Genomic DNA, 19,564 nt, shown 5'->3' with positions numbered 1-19,564 from the left:
GGTGTTGTACAAAACATCCGCACTCCAGCATTGCCTAATCTTTGACTTCTTCACTAGCCCCATATGTAGCACAGACCCCAAAATGTCATAGTTTCCGCTGCATTTACAGGGTCTACCAGTGGGGGCTGCAAATGATGACGTGGGGTTTTAGGTGAAGAACTGCTGCACATATAAATTAGTCTGCTACCACTCCTGCTGCTCCTTGGAAAGTTCAGGATGAATGGAAGACTGCTGGTAAACGAGGACATCATGCATGACTTAAAGAAAATAATTGCCGATCGGGGGTTGTGGATGCTACATTTAAAAGCTGAGCAAATTGTTCACTGAGCCTGACGTTCGCCCCGACACAAGAGTAACACCGGGTGTACTGGATGATCCCGGCGACTCCAGTTGTGGTTTTTTTTCCCCCCGATTTCCCTCCTGGAGACCCTGGTGCAGGTACTGTATCGAGCCTCGCTGGACGTTCTGTTATTGTTATTTATTTTTTTAAATGTTTTGTATTTATTTTTTTTATGTTTATATGTCCTTGCTCGTACGCTCTGATTTATGCTCTGACTCATGCATGTTCCATAATACTGTCAATACAATTTACTTGATTGCCTGTGCTAGAATTACTTATTTTTATTCTATAATGCATTATGGTAATAAAAGTCACTTCCCTTAATGTTAAGGGGCCCCTTTAGCTTCCTTCCATAGCATACTACGCTTAAACTTCTGAACTGTGACGTTTTGTTTGCTCAGGAGACACAGTTTCATAAACACAAAGCCCCAGCATGTAGTCATAAAATGTTCCCTCATATATACATGGTGTCTTGTGCAGCTAAACGTAGTGGAGTATTAATTGCAATCCGCAACTCTGTAGCTTTTACGTTACATTATATATTATCGGATGCACAGGGACGTTATTTGGTATTAGTTGGTGACATAGATAATGTCACTTATACTTTTGTCAATGTATATTTTCTTCATACGAGGCATTGTAGATTTTGGTCCTCGCTTATGTAAAACATTTCTGATATTAGTAGGGGCCTTGTGATTATTGGCAGTGACTTTAATACCGTACTTGACCTGAATCTAGATTCTACCACCACTAGTAGATATACTGACTCCTTGGCGGTCTCTATTGTAGAGGACAGATTTTACAACATCTGGAGATGTCAACATGGTAGTGAAAAAGATTTTACTTTTTTACCCCCCCCCCTCGCAACTCATACTCAAGAATCGATTTTTTTCCTTGTTAATAAGTTGGCCCTCCTTCAGACTAGTTCCTCTGCGATAGGGGATATTACGCCCCTATACAAATTAGTTTACAAGAACATTTTACTTCTTCTTCTCCCTCTCAGTGGAGATTAAATGATCATATTTTAACTCACCCAGATCATGCTACTACATTAAGGGATAACTTAGAAACTTATTTCTCTATCAATAAGGATTCAACCTTTAATTCCCCGGGCCCTAATGGGTTCTCTAATTCGTATTTTAAACATTTTAGACAGTTTTAATAAGGCTGCAGTTACTTTCCGCCTGTGATGTTGGAGGCTACTATAATCACCATTCCCAAACCTGGGAAAGAACCCACGACTCCTGCTAACTTTAGGCCGATATCGTTGCTCAACACAGATCTAAAGCTTTATGCTAATATTTTATCGCTAATGTTGGTGCATACCTTACCAAAATTAATTCATCCCGACCAAGTTGGGTTTGTGGCAGGAAGACAATCCTCAGACGGTACTCGCCGGTTTATGGACCTTGTTCAGCTGGTGGAATCCTCTCGAACGCCTTCTCTGCTTCTCGATTTGGATGCGGAGAAGGCATTTGACAGGGTTTTCTCAGGATATTTGTCGGCTATGTTGGACAAGTTTGGTTTTCACGAAATGATAAAGTCCGCTAATATCACGTTGGGTTCGTGGAACCACTGGACCGTACCGCCTTGACGGTACGGTAGTTGGCAAACAGGGCGCAGGTCAGTCTATAGTTTGTATAGTGTACCTGCAGCAGCTCGGACAGTAGCAAGGAAGGCTCGGCTGGTACTAGGCAGCGGGTAGACGTCAGGTGTGGAATAGCAGAACAGGCGTGGAATACAGCACAGGACGGCACTTGACCAGGATAGCACGGGATACAGGAACAGGGAACACTGGGAACTGGAAAACACTAGATGTGTTGGATGAAGAGGTTGGCCAGTTGAGGAGCAGAAGGAAGGCCGGTCAGTGGAACGAAGTGGGCCATTTTCGAAAATCGATCCACCACCACCCAGAAAACACTGCATCCAGCAGAGAGAGGCAGGTCAGTAACAAAGTCCATAGCTATATGCTGCCAGGGAGCATCGGGCCCAGGCAGTGGCTGAGCAGGCCAGCAGGTCTGGAGTGAGCGACATTGTTAGCTGCACACACAGAGCAGGAAGAAACAAAGACCATACTGTCTAGGGAACCGTGGGCCACCAGAAATGACGGGCAATCAAGTCTCGGGTCTTATTGGCACCCGAGTGGCCTGCTAGTCTAGAGCAGTGTCCCCAGCGGAGGATTCTCCCTCTGTCAGCCAGGCGCACAAAGGAGGGACGTCGGCCGGGACACAATGCAAGAAGAATCAATAATATTCTGTGGAATCTCCATGGTGTCCTCTGTCTCGAATGACCTGGACAAGGCATCGGTCCTCACATTCTTGTCGGCCGGACAATAATGGAGCTCAAACTGGAACCTGGTAAAGAACAACGACCACCTGGCCTGACGAGAGTTCAGCCGTGCGCTGTCTGAAGATAGGTGAGATTTTTGTGGTCCGTAAAAATCAGGATGGGATGAGCTGCAACCTCTAGTAGATGTCTCCACTCTTCCAGGGCCAATTTGATGGCCAGTAACTCCCGATCCCCAATCGAGTAGTTGCGTTCTGCGTAAGAGAAGAGGTTAGAGAAATATCCACATACTATTGACTTGCCCTTGGAACCCTTCTGGAACAGGAGTGCACCAGCACCGACAGAGGAGGCGTCCACCTCCAACGAGAACTGTTGAGAAACATCTGGATGATGGAGGATAGAGGCTGACGTGAAGGCGCTCCTCAGGCTACTGAATGCGGACTCTGCCTTGGCGTTCATGCCCTTCTTGGTGAGGTTAGAGATAGGAGATGCTAGTGAGGAGCAGTTTGGGATGAACTGTCTGTAAAAATTGGCGAATCCCAGAAAGCGCTGTATGGCCCTCAAGCCTTGAGGACGTGGCCATTCCAGGACGGACTTTACCTTTTCAGGATCCATTTTGAGACCTCTATTCGAGACGATGTAGCCCAGGAAGGGTAGAGCATCTTTCTCAAACACGCACTTCTCCAACTTGGCGTACAGACGATTCTCCCTTAACCGCAGAAAAATTTACGGACATGTCTCTGATGAGTCATAGGATCTGGAGAAAATATCAAGATGACATCTAGATAGACCACAACACAAACATAGAGAAGGTCACGGAAGATGTCATTAACGAACTCCTGAAAGACCGCGGGAGCATTACACAGGCCAAAGGGCATTACTAGATATTCATAGTGTCCATCACGGGTGTTAAATGCAGTCTTCCATTCTTCACTTCTGCGAATCCGGATTAAGTTGTAAGCCCCACGCAGGACTAGTTTGGAAGAAATCTTGGTACCACGTATACGATCAAACAGTTCTGAGATCAGTGGCAACGAATACTTATTTTGCACCGTGATCTGGTTGAGACCCCGGTAGTCAATACATGGACGCAGGGAACCATACTTCTTCTTGATGAAGAAGAACCCGGCTCCTGCCGGGGAGGAAGAATTCCGTATGAAGCCCCTCTCCAAGTTCTCCTTAACATAGGCGGACATGGACAGAGTCTCTGGCAAGGAGAGATTATATACCTTACCACGGGGAAGGGATGTGTAATGACCGGGGGGTAGGGAAACGGACAAGTGAGCCCTAATCTACCCGCCGCTCTGTCCCTGCCTACTTGCAACGACCCGCCCTAGGCGACGGGGTACAACTGGGCGGCGGTCCCTGCACTCAGTAAGTGCACGACAAACACGACAAACATACAAGGGAAAACAAGCAAGGGAAAGGGGCAGTTGCCCACGGCAACACCGTGAGCAACCAGAGTGGTGAACGAGCCGAGTCAAGCCAGGAGTGTGCGAGGTACCAAACGAAGAGCAGAAGAGTAGTCAGTAAGCCAGGGTCTGTATGGAGCAGGAACAAAATAGAAGGAGCTGTAGCTGGGCCAGGAAACCACACGAAAAAGAATCACAAGCACTGGAGGAACAGGAAAGGCAGGCTTAAATAGACCGAGGGCGGGAGCTAGCCGAGTCTGGCCAGGTTGCGATAGGCTCTCCCACTCCTAAGCCTGCCAGCCTGAGTGGTGGAAGCTGGAGTCAGTCTCAGGGATGTAGATTCAGGTGCTGACTGATTAATTAAGGGAGTTAACCCCGAAGCTGTGCCTGGCAGATCCTTTACAGTACCCCCCCTTTTATGAGGGGCCACCGGACCCTTTCTAAGTGGACCTGGCTTACTGGGGAAACGCAGGTGGAACCTCCTGACCAATACCCCAGCGTGAACATCCCGGGCGGGTACCCAAGTCCTCTCCTCGGGCCCGTAACCTCTCCAATGGACCAGGTACTGGAGGGAGCCTTGGACCATCTTGCTGTCCACAATCCTGGCCACCTCGAATTCCACCCCCTCAGGGGTGAGGACGGGAACAGGAGGTCTCCTCGAGGGAGCCAAGGACGGGGAGCAGCGTTTAAGGAGGGAGGCATGAAACACGTCGTGTATACGAAAAGACGGGGGTAACTCCAGCCGGAAGGAGACAGGATTGAGGACGTCAATGACCTTATACGGCCCAATAAACCGGGGAACAAACTTCTTGGACGGAACCTTGAGACGCAAGTTTCTAGACGACAACCACACCAGATCCCCGACCATAAACAGGGGGTTAGCAGAATGTTTTCTATCAGCCTGAGTTTTTTGTACGCTCTGGGACGCCTCTAGGTTCTTCTGAACCTGGGCCCAGACTGTGCACAGTTCCCGATGAACGACCTCTACCTCGGGATTGTTGGAACTACCAGGTGAAACGGAGGAGAACCGTGGATTAAACCCAAAATTACAGAAAAAGGGGGAGACCCCTGACGAGTTACTGACCCGGTTATTAAGGGAAAATTCGGCGAGGGGAATGAATGAGACCCAATCATATTGACAGTCAGAGACAAAACACCTTAAGTATTGTTCTAGAGATTGATTAGTCCTCTCCGTTTGGCCATTATTTTCAGGATGGAAGGCAGAGGAGAAGGACAGATCAATCCCCAACTTCATACAGAAGGCTCCTTAAGGCAGGGTCATTCCACCGAGAAGCTACGCACCACTTCCTAAAGTCAGAGCAATACTCCTCAACAGGTCTCTTACCCTGACGTAAGGTCACCAGCTGACTCTCGGCAAAGGCAGTCCTGTCAGTCTCGTCATAAATAAGTCCGAGAGCAGAAAAGAAACGGAGGAAAGTTCAGGGGCGTCAGGAGCCAAGGAGAAGGCCCACTCTTGGGGCCCTTCCTGGAGCTGGGACATAATTATACCCACCCACTGGCTCTCAGAACCTGAGGAATGAGGCTTTAAACGAAAGTAAAGCCTACAACTCTCCCGAAAGGAGAGAAAAGCCCTCCGGTCCCCTGAGAACCGGTCGGGCAACTTGAGGTGGGGTTCAAGAGGTGCGGTGGGGGGAACTACCAAGGTAGCATCAGGCTGGTTGACCCTCTGAGCCAGGGCCTGGACCTGTAGGGAGAGACCCTGCATTTGCTGAGCCAGGGTCACACGGGGGTCCATAGTGGTGTCAGGGACCAAGGTAGACTAGGTATGGGCTTGTGATTATGTAATGACCGGGGGGTAGGGAAACGGACAAGTGAGCCCTAATCTACCCGCCACTCTGTCCCTGCCTACTTGCAACGACCCGCCCTAGGCGACGGGGTACAACTGGGCGGCGGTCCCTGCACTCAGTAAGTGCACGACAAACATACAAGGGAAAACAAGCAAGGGAAAGGGGCAGTTGCCCACGGCAACACCGTGAGCAACCAGAGTGGTGAACGAGCCGAGTCAAGCCAGGAGTGTGCGAGGTACCAAACGAAGAGCAGAAGAGTAGTCAGTAAGCCAGGGTCTGTATGGAGCAGGAACAAAATAGAAGGAGCTGTAGCTGGGCCAGGAAACCACACGAAAAAGAATCACAAGCACTCGAGGAACAGGAAAGGCAGGCTTAAATAGACCGAGGGCGGGAGCTAGCTGAGTCTGGCCAGGTTGCGATAGGCTCTCCCACTCCTAAGCCTGCCAGGCTGAGTGGTGGAAGCTGGAGTCAGTCTCAGGGATGTAGATTCAGGTGCTGACTGATTAATTAAGGGAGTTAACCCCGAAGCTGTGCCTGGCAGATCCTTTACAGGATGCACCAAGAATCAGCTCGATAGGACATTCATACGCCTGGTGTGGGGGCAGTGTCTCCGCCTCCCTTTTGCTGAAGACGTCCGAAAATGCAGCATAATGACCGGGCAATCCTGCAATGACCGAGGCAGAGGAGGCTGAGCCGAGCGAATCTGTACCAGGCAACGGCTGTGACACTCGGGTCTCCACTGGAAAACCTCTCCAGAATTCCAGTCCAGGACTGGGGCATGTAGTCGGAGCCAAGGCAGACCCAGCAGCACGGGGTTAACGGCCTTGGACAAGACAAAGAACGATAGGAGCTCGGAGTGGAGAGCCCCTACTTGGAGCCTCAGCGGCTTGGTCACAGCTATAACTGGGTCTGGCAGAGGTAGTCCATTTACCGATGAAACCATCAACGGTCTCTCCAGAGGGGTAGTGGGTAATTGAAGAAGATCCACCATGTCTCTACAAATGAAATTAGCAGCAGATCCAGAGTCCAGATACACAGAGACCTAATGCGTTTTCTCGCCAGACACTATAGTCACGAGTAAGGACAATTTAGACGGGACTCCTTCTTTGCCCAAGGTTGTCTCTCCTACTAACCATAGGCTTTGGTGCTTTTGGGGACACAGGCGCACAAGATGGTCTCCGAGGCCGCAATATAGACAAAGTCCCGAAGTGCATCTGCGTTGTCTCTCCTGGGTAGATAACTTACATTGGTCCATCCTCACAGACTCCTTAGGAGGATCGGCATCTGAGGACAGAAGGGGTTGCTGAAAGGTAGGAACTGGACTAGGAAGGCCTCCGTCCCGACGAGCTTCTTGGAGCAGTTCTCGGATCCTTCTATCAATCCGGGCGGCCAGAAGGATGAGGTTATCCAGGGTAGACGGTAGATCTCGTCCTTAATCTTAGGAGACAGTGCATGCCAGAATGTAGCCACCAGGGCCTAATTGTTCCACAACAGTTCTCCTGCCAGGGTGCAGAAGTGAATGGTGTACTCGCCCACGTAGGTGTCTCCCTGGCGTAGATTCAGCAGGGAAGCCGCTGCAGAGGAAACTCGTCCAGGCTCCTCAAACACTGTGCGAAATGTCCAGAGGAGCCCCTGGAAGTCACGGGTCTCGGGTCCTTGTCTCTCCCAGATAGGATTCGCCCATGCAAGGGCCTTGCCAGTGAGGAGAGTGATGGTGAAAGCGACCCTTGCGCCATCAGACGAAAATGCCCTTGAATACAGGCTGAAGTGGATCCGGCACTGGTTCAAAAATCCACGACAGGTGCCTGCGTCTCCATCAAAGCGGTCAGAAAGTGGCAAAGAAAAATGAGGATCAACACTGCCAGAAGGTGTAGTCTGAGGATCAACACTGCCAGGAGGTGTAGTAGGAGGAACTGCAGCTAGTGCCCCCTGCCGACGTGCAATAATGTTCAAGGCCTGGAGGAGTTTGTCCTGTCGAGACCGGTGGTCTAGCATCTCCGTCCCCATCTCGTGACGTCATCTTGGTCTTGGATCGACCAGCGGGGTCCATGGCCTGAGTGTACTGTCATGTTGGGTTCGTGGACCCACTGGACCGTACCGCCTTGACGGTACAGTAGCTGGCAAACAGGGCGCAGGTCACAGTCTATAGTTCGTATAGTGTACCTGTGGCAGCTCGGACAGTAGCAAGGCAGGCTCGGCTGGAACTAGGCAGCGGGTAGACGTCAGGTGTGGAATAGCAGGACAGGCGTGGAATACAGCACAGCACGACAACAGCACAGCACTTGACCAGGATAGCACGGGATACAGGAACAGGGAACACTGGGAACTGGAAAACACTAGGAGACCATTTGCATAGACAAACTTGGATATGACAAACAGCGCTCAAGCAAGGGAGGTACGGGCTGACCCCTTCTTATAGTCCCGGGTACTATTGGGCTAATTAAAACATTAACTTCAGGTGCACGCTCTGGCCCTTTAAGAACGGGCACGAGCGTGCGCGCACACCCTACGGGACCCGGCACCCAACGCTCGCAGACCCTTGGCTGCGGCCGTCAGCAGGTGAGTGAACCTGACGGCCCGCGGCCATGACAGCTATCCTTGCGTTGTATTCATATCCAGCTGCTAGAGTATTTTCCTCAGGGTTTCTGTCCTACAAATTTGATATCACTGATGGAACTAGAGAGGATTGCCCATTGTCCCATTATCTTCGTTCTAGTAATGGAACCTTTTGCAGAACATATCAGGACCAATTGTAGTGTTCACGGTATATCAGTAGGCACCTCCTTACACACCATAGGCTTATATGCAGATTATGTAATACTTTCTATAACAGACCCTATTGGTTCCATTCCAGCTGTCCAAGAAATCATTACTAATTTTGGGAATGCATCATACTATAAAATTAATCCTTCTAAGTCGCAAATTCTGAATGTAGGTATAGCTTCTTTAACTAAATCCTGGTTGGAGGCGAGTTTTCCTTTCCACTGGCAAGATAAGTGTATTACTTATTTGGGTATCTCTTTAAGCTCCAGTAAAGATCTTTTCGGGTGTAACTATATACCTTTGTTGTCTAAGGTGTCTCAATTAGTACATAAATTTAATAAACCACTATTTACCTGGGCTACTAGAGTGGCTATTGTTAAGATGTTACTCTTACCTTCCATTTTGTATGTATTTCGGACTGTGATTGTACCAGTAACCAACGCTTATTTTACAAAATTGCAGAAAATTTTGTCAGATTTCATAAGGGCAGGGCGGAAACCTAGAATTAGATTTAGCACTATGACTAGACCCTGGACCAAAAGCGGTATGGGTGTACTGGACTTGAAAAAATATTACTTGGCGGCTATTTTGGCTTAAACTAAATTTTATTGGAACAATTCTCACAAAAAACGTTGGGTGGAAATTAAAAGTGTACATTTTTGGATCCCATTAAATGCATTATTTTGAATGTCATCATCGCCCCCTTACAAGGTTTCTAATAAATTGTCCAGTATTTCAGCTTCCATTTCTGCATGGAAATTGCTCTGTACATGTATCTCCGCATTAGATATGACTATTCTTGGAGATTTACCCATACAATTCTTAAACACATGTATTCCTGAGCAGGACCTCAGTAACTGGAAGGTAGCAGGTGTAAAGACAATTGGACTTTTATATTCTAGAGATTCACTACACATGTTCAAATATATCTCTCGTACTTATTCTCTCCCTGCAAGAGGTTTTTATAAGTTCCTCCAAATCCATCATGCACTACACAAAACTTCAATTCACTCACCAACATTCCCAACGGTTATACACCAGTTCTTTTAATCACTTAGGCCTGCGCTTCGAGGGATATCATTGTTTTATAAATTGTTAGTGCAACTACAATTAATAAATGAGCCCTATTATATAACTAAATGGGAACAAGATCTAAATGTTACTATAAATTCGGAAGAATGGTATACTGCCATCAAGGTTCTTAAGGGAATATCCAAGAGTGCAAGTTATTAGGAGATGTCCCTTAAGATTATCTTGCGCTGGTACCTTACTCCCGCGCATATTTCTAAACTGAACCCTACTTATCCACATTATTGCTGGAGAGGCTGCGGCCTGATAGGCACATACAAACACGCTTAGTGGGATTGTCCCCTAGTCAACTCATTTTGGCTGGCAACGGCGGGTCTTATAGAGTCTGTTACTGGTCTCTGTGTTCACATACAACCTACATTAGCATTGTGTTTTATTGGCATATCAGAATTTGCTGTGGAGGTGTGAACAGTGATAGGTCATATTATACTTGAGGCCAGGTCCATGATTGCGAGAACTTGGAAGTCTAATTCTCCTTTAACTACCAAAGAATTATGTCAACATGTACAATTCGCACATAACATGGAAAGATTGGTGGTTAAATCGTCTCATTCTATCACTCAGTATGATAACAGATGGGATTCATGGGTTACATATTACACGTCTCAGGTCCCACATAAGCAATTCTATACCATAGAAAAAAATAAAAAAGCAAAAGGAGAAAAAAAAAAAAAAAGGGGAAGAAAGGAAGGAAAGAAAGTAAAAGAGAGAGAGAGAAAAAAAAAAAGAAAAACATTTTTTTTTAGGCGTCACATTTGTCAGATTGGGTATGCTGATTATCCTTCGGTCTGGGGTTTTTAGGGCTCTATTAGAAGTTTTTTTGTAGGATCATGCAAAGGTATTAATATTTGTAGTGATGTATTGTATAGTTTTTTTCACAGGGTATATATGAGCAATGTTTCAAATATGTTTTTCTGTTTTATTTAACCCCTAGGCGCACGAGGACGCAACTGTACGTCCATGCAGCCAGTGTCTTAAGGCACAGGGACGTACAGTAGCTGCGAAGTTCCCGGTGCACACTGTCGGCGACAGTGTGCACCGGGAACCGGGAGGCCAGCTGTCCCTGACAGCTGACAGTCAACTGTATGCCGATCAGCGGCTTATTTCCGCTGATATCGGCAATTAACCCCTTGATTGCGGTGATTGATTTCAATCACCGCATTCAGGGGTTTCTAGCTCATCGGCAGACCTCACGATGAAATCGTGAGGTTTGCAGATGGCTAGCATGGCGATCGGAGGCCAAGTAATGGCCTCCGTGTCTGCCATGTACGGGAGCCTATGAGGATCAGCCTCCTGATAGACTTCCTGTCAGTGACAGGACGTCACTGCCGTTCGCGATTCACACTGTCGATGACAGTGTCTGTGACACTGTCGGCGACAGTGTGCATCGGGAACCGGGAGGTCAGCTGTCCCTGTATATCATAAATTAACATTATCTTGACTACATTGTATATTATAAAGTAACATTATCTTGCATACTTTGTGTAATTTAAACATATACTATTGTATACTAATTCTCTTGGTCTCCTGTGCACGTCACACATACGTCATATTGGCTATATAAACTGCTATAATTATTAATGATGTCGGTTCTGAAAAGGAATTCAGACCTCTGTGTACACACTATAAACCCTCTTAACCTAAAGAAGCCGCATTCATGTGAGTTCCTAATGGAGATTACGTTTTACACTGCCGTAACACACATTGGCGTAATCTTTATTCGCAATTATGGACCGTAATTGCGGATCAAAGTACGGACCCATTAATTTCTATTGCCCACGGACACCTTCCCATAAATTTACAGGAAGGTGCCCGGGCGGTAGAAAGGCTGTGCAAAAAATAGGACATGTCCTATTTTTTGATTTTACAGACCGAGCTCCCATACTTTATAATGGGAGCACGGCCCGAAAATGCGGGTGACTGTCTGCGGACGGCTATAATCACGAATCGGATTACGGCTACGGCCGTGTGCAGGTGGCCTTAGTGTGGTGAATTCTCAGTTGCATTGCTTAGACTCTGTAGCGAGACTTGATACACTGACAGTTGACAAATCATATGACTACTTGGACCACCAGACCACATTGAGATTTTAATCATGTGTGTTTGCTCATAATTTAGAATGAATAAAAGTAACATTTTACGTTCACCTTAAGTACTTTATAGGTACCTGGATAATTGGCAATTTGGTGTTGTGAACCATGGTAGAGACTTCAGAGGTGGTACAAGCAGAGCAGACATCAGTCTCAAGGTTATCCGGAAGGGGCTGGTTACAGGAAAGACACAGTCTGTGTCTGGACTTCCTAGATCTCTTCTGACCAGACATCTGTAAGACAGAATCTAAATTCAGCTTAGGTAAACACTAACATTGCGCTAGGAAATTAGAGAGGTCCTAATCTCACCGAGATACCTTAGCTACAGAGGAGGTCTGCTGCCTGGCAAATAGAGCTACAGAGAAACCTAGTCAGCAGCCTCATATTGCAGGGGGAACAATGCAGGTGGAACGCCAGGGCCTGTGGAGAGTGACGGGACTGCCAAGTGGGAGGAGCAAGATGGAGCTTGTAGGAGACCAGCCACAGCGCTTAAGGAGCACCAAGATGGTTCCGGTGCTCGAATCCAATAGGACAAGCGTCGGCACGGAAATGTTGTCACTCGCATCAGAGATAGGTAGTACCCCCGTTCCGCATATTTTCAAATTCCGCTTGACTTCTGCCATATACCCGAGTTTGGGGCACCCTATTGGTCCGCAGTCTCCTCAATGCCCGCCTAATTCACTTTTTGTTTGCGCCTCAATTCCCACCCCATTCACTGTTTTAATACCCACACGCGCCAGCTCCAATGGTAGTATATGCAGTGATTACAGAGGTTACGTATATACAGTGGTTACATATACAGTATAAAGTGATTACGGGGGTTACATAAATACAGGGATGATATGGTTTAAATAAATACAGGAATGATGGGGGTTGAATAAATACAGGGATGATGAGGGTTAGATAAATACAGGGATGATGCGGGGTTACATAACTACAGGGACGATGGCGGCTACATAAATACAGGGATGATGAGGTTGCATAAATACAGGGATGATGAGGGTTACATAAATACAGGGTTGATGGAGGTTACAAAAACACAGGGATTATGGGGTTTACATAAATACAGGGATGATGGGGCTTTATATAAATACAGGGATGATGGGGTTTACATAAATATAGGGAATACAAGGGTTACGTAAATACAGTGATTACGGGGGTTACATAAATACTGGAATGATGCCGTTACATAAATACAGGGATGATAGGGGTTACATAAATACAGGAATGATGGGGTTACATTAATACAGGGATGACAGGGGTTACATAAATACAGGAATGATGGAAGTTAAATAAATACAGGGATGATGGCGGTTATATACAGGGGCCTATTCAAGTAATAATTTGAATACAATGTGGTAGCTGAGAATTGTTGTCCTATTATAAGCGGACTGCAGTCGCTGTCTGCTTTCACTTCTTTAGTGTGGTGAATTCTCAGTTGCATTGCTTAGACTCTGTAGCGGGGCTTGATACACTGACAGTTGAAACAAATGATATGACTACTTGCACCATCAGACCGCATTGACATTTTAATCATGTGTGTTTGCTCATAATTTAGAATTAATAAAAGTAACTTTTTACGTTCACCTTAGGTACTTGATAAGTACCTGGGAAACAGGGGTTACCTTAATTGCCATTGGCAATTTGGTGTTTTGAACCATGGTAGAGACTTCAGGGGTGGTACAAGCAGTGCAGGCATCAGTCTCATGGTTATCCGGAATGGGCTGTTTACAGGAAAGACACAGTCTTTTTCTGGACTTCCTGGATCTCTTCCGACCAGACATCTGTAAGACAGAATCTAAAATCAGCCTAGGTAAACAATAACATTGCTCTAGGGACTCAGATAGGCCCTCATCTCACTGAGATACCTTAGCGACAGAGTAGGTCTGCTGCCCGGCAAATTGAGCTTCAGAGAAACTCAGTCAGTAGCCTAAAATAGCAGGGGAAATACTGGAGGTTGAACGCCGGCGCCGGAATCCAATAGGACATGCGCCAGTACGGAAATGACTTAATCTGCATCAGAGATAGGCGGTACACCCCCCACCTCTGCATATTTTCACATTCCACCTGACTTCTGCCATATGCCCGGGTTTGAGGCATCCTATTGGTCCAGTCTCATCAATGCCCGCCCCATTCATTTTTTGTTTACGCCTCAATGCCCGCCCCATTTACTGCCTCAATGGCCGCGCATCGCCCTCCCCGATGGTAATATATACAGTGACTACGGGGGTTAGATACAGTGCATTCGGAAAGTTTTCAGACCCTTTAGCTTTTTTCACATTTTGTTATGTTGAAGGCTTGTGCTAAAATAAAAAAAATGCATGTTTTTCCCCCATTATTCTGCACTCAATACCCCATAGTGACAAAGTGTAACCAGAATATTAGAAATGTTAGCAAATGTATTAAAATTGGAAAACTCGCATTTTGCATGCACATAATTATTCAGACCCTGTGCAATGACACTTTAAATTTAGCTCTGGGGGCCTCCCATTTCTCTAGATCATCTTTGAAATGTTTCTACACCTTAATTGGAGTCCACCTATGGTAAATTCATTTCACTGGACATGATTTGAAAAGAAAGACCCCTGTGTCTGTATAAGGTATCACAGCTGACAATGCATATTAGAGCAAAAACCAAGCCATGAGGAGGAAAGCACTGCCTGTGGAGCTCAGAGACAAGATTATGTGGAGGCACATATCTGGAGAAGGTTACAAAATTATTTCTGCTGCACTGAAGTTCCCAAGATCACAGTGGCCGCCATAATTCTTAAATGGAAGAAGTTTGGAACAACCAGGACTCTCACTAGAGCTGGCTGCCCCACCAAAGTAAGTAATCGGGGGAGAAAAGCCTTGGTAAGAAAAAGCCAATGGTCACTCTGGCTGAGATCCAAAGAGCTTTTGTGCAGATGAGGGAAACTTCCAAAAGGACAACCTTCACTGCAGCACTCCACCAATCTGGGCATTATGGCAGAGTGGCCAGAAAGAAGCCTCTCCTCAGTAAAAAACACATGAAAGCCTGCCTGGCGTTTGCAAAAAAGTGTGGATTGTGTGGTCTGATGAAACCAAGATTGAACTTTTTGGACTCAATTCTAAGTGTTATGTCAGGAGGAAACTAAGCACTGCTCATCACCTGCACAATAACATCTCTACAGTGAAGCATGGTGGTGGCAGCATCATGCTGTGGGGCTGTTTTTCAGCGGCTGGGGCAGGGAGACTGGTCAGGGCAGAGGGAAAGATGAATGGAGCAAAGTAGAGAGTTATTCTTACGAACACCTGATCAAGAGTGCTCTGGACCTCAGATTGGACCAAATGTTCACGTTCCATCAAGACAATGACCCTAAGCACACAGCCAAGACAACACAGGAGTGGCTTAGGGACAACTCTGTGAATGTCCTTGAGCGGCCCTGCCAGAGTCCTGACTTAAGCCCAATTGATCATCTCTGAAAATGGCTGTCTACCAAACGGTCCCCATCCAACCTGACAGAGCTTGATAGGATCTGCAGAGAAGAATGGCAAAAAATCCCCAAATTCAGGTGTGCAAACCTTGTGGCATCATACCCAAGAAGACTGGAGGCTGTTATCGCTGCCGAACGTGCTTCAACTAAATATTGAGTAAAGGGTCTAAATACTTATGTTAATGCAAAATGTTAGTTTTTCCTTTTCAATAAAATAGCAAAGATCACTAACATTCTGTTTTCACTTTTTCATCATGGGGTATTGAGTGCAGAATGATGGGAAAAAAACTGTGAGGGGGTTACATAAATACAGGGATGATAGGGGTTACATAGATACAGGAATGATGGGAATTATATAAATACAGGGATGGGGGTTGCATAAATACAGGGATGATGGGGGTTGCATAAATACAGGGATGATGGGGTAACATAAATACAGGGATGATGGGGTTACATACACTACAGTTCAAACGTTTAGGGTCACTTAGAAATTTCCTTATTTTTTAAAGAAAAGCACAGTTTTTTTCAATGAAGATAACATTAAATTAATCAGAAATACACTCTATACATTGTTAATGTGGTAAATGACTATTCTAGCTGCAAATGTCTGGTTTTTAATGCAATATCTACATAGGTGTATAGAGGCCCATTTCCAGCAACCATCACTCCAGTGTTCTAATGGTACATTGTGTTTGCTAACTGTGTTACAAGGCTAATGGATGATTAGAAAACACTTGAAACCCCTTGTGCAATTATGTTAGCACCGCTGTAAACAGTTTTGCTGTTTAGAGGAGCTATAAAACTGACCTTCCTTTGAGCTCGTTGAGAATCCGGAGCATTACATTTGTGGGTTAGATTAAACTCTCCAAATGGCTAGAAAAAGAGAGCTTTCATGTGAAACTCGACAGTCTATTCTTGTTCTTAGAAATGAAGGCTATTCCATGCGAGAAATTGCCAAGAAACTGAAGATTCCCTACAACGGTGTGTACTACTCCCTTCAGAGGACAGCACAAACAGGCTCTAACCAGAGTAGAAAGAGAATTGGAAGGCCCCGCTGCACAACTGAGCAACCAGACAAGTACATTAGAGTCTCTAGTTTGAGAAATAGACGCCTCACAGGTCCTCAACTGGCAGCTTCATTAAATAGTACCCGCAAAATGCCAGCGTCAACGTCTACAGTGAAGAGGCGACTCCGGGATGCTGGCCTTCAGGGCAGAGTGGCAAAGAAAAAGCCATATCTGAGACTGGCTAATAAAAGGAAAAGATTAATATGGGCAAAAGCACACAGACATTGGACAGAGGAAGATTGGAAAAAAGCGTTATGGACAGACTAATCGAAGTTTGAGGTGTTTGGATCACACAGAAGAACATTTGTGAGACGCAGAACAACTGAAAAGATGCTGGAAGAGTGCCTGACGCCATCTGTCAAGCATGGTGGAGGTAATGTGATGGTCTGGGGTTGCTTTGGTGCTGGTAAAGTGGGAGATTTGTACAAGGTAAAAGGGATTTTGAATAAGGAAGGCTATCACTCCATTTTGCAACGCCATGCCATACCCTGTGGACAGCGCTTGATTGGAGCCAATTTCATCCTACAACAGGACAATGACCCAAAGCACACCTCCAAATTATGCAAGAACTATTTAGGGAAGAAGCAGGCAGCTGGTATTCTATCTGTAATGGAGTGGCCAGCACAGTCACCAGATCTCAACCCCATAGAGCTGTTGTGGGAGCAGCTTGACCGTATGGTACGCAAGAAGTGCCCATCAAGCCAATCCAATTTGTGGGAGGGGCTTCTGGAAGCATGGGGTGAAATTTCTCCCGATTACCTCAGCAAATTAACAGCTAGAATGCCAAAGGTCTGCAATGCTGTGATTGCTGCAAATGGAGCATTCTTTGACGAAAGCAAAGTTTGAAGGAGAAAATTATTATTTAAAATAAAAATCATTATTTCTAACCTTGTCAATGTCTTGACTATATTTTCTAGGCATTTTGCAACTCATTTGATAAATATAAGTGTGAGTTTTCATGGAAAACACAAAATTGTCTGGGTGACCCCAAACTTTTGAACGGTAGTGTAAATACCGGGATGATGGGGGTTACATAAATACAGGGATGGGGGTTACATAAATACAGAGATGATGGCGGTTATATACAGGGATAATGGGGGTTATATACAGGGATGATGGGGGTTACATACAAAGATCAAGGGGTTATATACAGGGATGATGGGGGTTGTATATACAGGGATGATGGTGGTTATATGCAGGGATGATGGGGTTATATACAGAGATGACGGTGGTTATATACAGAGACGATAGTGCTATATACAGGGCTGATTGATGAGGGCAGTCATACCTCAAACCAATTTATATGGCAGAAGTGAAGCGGAATGCGAAAATATGCAGACTGTGGGGGTCTGGCTCAGAGTGTACTGCCTATCTCTGATGCGGATTAAATATTTCCGCACCGGCGCTTGTCCTAATGGATTCGGGCGCCATCGTCCCTGTATTTAGGTAACCTCCATCATTCCCTGTATTTATGTAACCCCCGTAATCACTGTATATATGTAACCCCCGTAATCACTGGACATATATATCCCCCGTAATTACTGCATACCATCGTAGCGGGTTGTGCGTGGGCATTGAGGCATAACATGAAGTAAATGGGGTAGGCATTGAAGCATAAACAAAAAGTGAATGGGGCGGGCATTGAGGAGATTGTGGCTGTAGTGCAGGACCCGCTGTCACTGGACCTGTGTGTGCCGCTGACCTGATGGATAGAATTTTCAGCGCCAGATACAGTTGCTCTGTATACAGGACACAAAGCAGCTTTATCTGAAAAAGTAAAAAATAATTTTTAATAACAAGTAATAACAAAGTGATAAATTTTTATTGAAAAATAGTTTTCAATGCTGTACATAAACTTTAATATATTGTGTCAGGTGTAGTATTATATACTTATTACATATTGATAGTTATTATATGTTTTGAAGTATACTATACTGTGTTTCTATATTTTATATAGAAACTGTGTTTTATATCTAAAGTGATTAGTGTTAGTAATAAACTTGAATTATTTACTATTAGGGTATGTTCACACGGCTTAGAAAAATACGTCTGAAAATACAGAGCTGTTTTCAGGCAAAAAACAGCTCCTGATTTTCAGACGTTTTTCTAGCAACTCACATTTTTCACTGAATATTTTACGAACGTTATTGGAGCAGTTTTTCAATGGAGTCAATCAAAAACAACTCCAAAAACGTTGCAAGATGTGACATGCACTTCTTTATCGCGGACGTCTTTTTACGCGCCGTATTTTGACAGCGACGCATAAAATTACACCTCGTGGGAACAGAACATCGTAAAACCCATTGAAAGCAATGGGCAATGTTTGTAGGCGTATTGGAGCCGTTTTTTCAGGCGTAATTCGAGGCGTAAAACGCCCGAATTACGTCTAAAAACAGTGCGTGTAAATCACTGCGCAGACAAACTCAGTCAGCAAGGCAATAGAAAGCTAGTATATAAGGGAAAAAGGAGAGAAATTAGGCATAACCCTAGAAATCCTAATAAAAGGAGGTAGTGATAGTGGCTGATAATATTCAGCGAAGCCACATTGCACTCTTATACATTGGAGAGCCAGTGCCTTACTCTTTTTTATTTATTATTGTGATATATTGCAAAAGAATTGTGTTATACTGTGAACTAAGATTTGCGGACAGTAACATGTCTGCGGTGAAGTGTTGTGCTCTATTGTGCACCTAGGCTTTGAAGTTCAGATGGGTAGCACAATTTTATTTAAGGTTTAACACAGAATACAATTAAAAACCATGAACCTAAGTTGAATTTTTTTTTCTCTAAGGTATTAACCCTTTTTAATTTGCCGTTCAACATCTGCGTGTTGTTCTAAGGTGAACGAATCATCGTGTGATCGAGCTGCGCAGATTGAAGTGTGTTCCTACTGTCACCAGTTTATCAATTTCCTATTTCCTGACTAATCTAATAGGCACTTTGCTGCTGATAACATAACTACAGTGTGATTTCTTTTAAAAAGATGTTTATTATTTGCAAAGTTATGAGAATTTTTCTAAATATGCTAATGTGGCTCTAATAGCCAAATAGGAGGTGACTCTTTCTTTTCACTCCGGGAGGTGTAATGTTTTCTGTATGACGCTGTCCAATCAGCAAACAGCTTCTCCCCCTTCCCTGCCCAGCAACACCGTGTGATCTTATAGTATACTGCTTCCATTCCCGACTGTGTTTTCACCTGGCGATATCTCCAGTTGTGTCACAGCTAGAATATTAGAATCTCCTCTTTTATATGC

General features: G+C 45.3%; 1 protein-coding gene across 1 annotated transcript in view; it reads right to left on the bottom strand.

The window, feature by feature from the left end:
• Nucleotides 1–19,564, bottom strand: part of LOC142750371 (uncharacterized) — a 200,634-nt gene that overhangs the window by 118,576 nt on the left and 62,494 nt on the right. The window contains exons 6-7 of the mRNA XM_075859371.1: nt 13,414–13,572; nt 11,866–12,021 (exon numbers count right to left, since the gene is read on the bottom strand). Of these exons, the coding sequence (XP_075715486.1) occupies nt 11,866–12,021; nt 13,414–13,572 (315 nt within the window). The remainder of the gene's footprint in view (nt 1–11,865; nt 12,022–13,413; nt 13,573–19,564) is intronic.

This window comes from Rhinoderma darwinii, chromosome 3 (assembly GCF_050947455.1).
Source record: "Rhinoderma darwinii isolate aRhiDar2 chromosome 3, aRhiDar2.hap1, whole genome shotgun sequence".
Classification (NCBI taxonomy): domain Eukaryota; kingdom Metazoa; phylum Chordata; class Amphibia; order Anura; family Rhinodermatidae; genus Rhinoderma; species Rhinoderma darwinii.
This window is presented reverse-complemented; position numbering and strand designations above follow the sequence as displayed.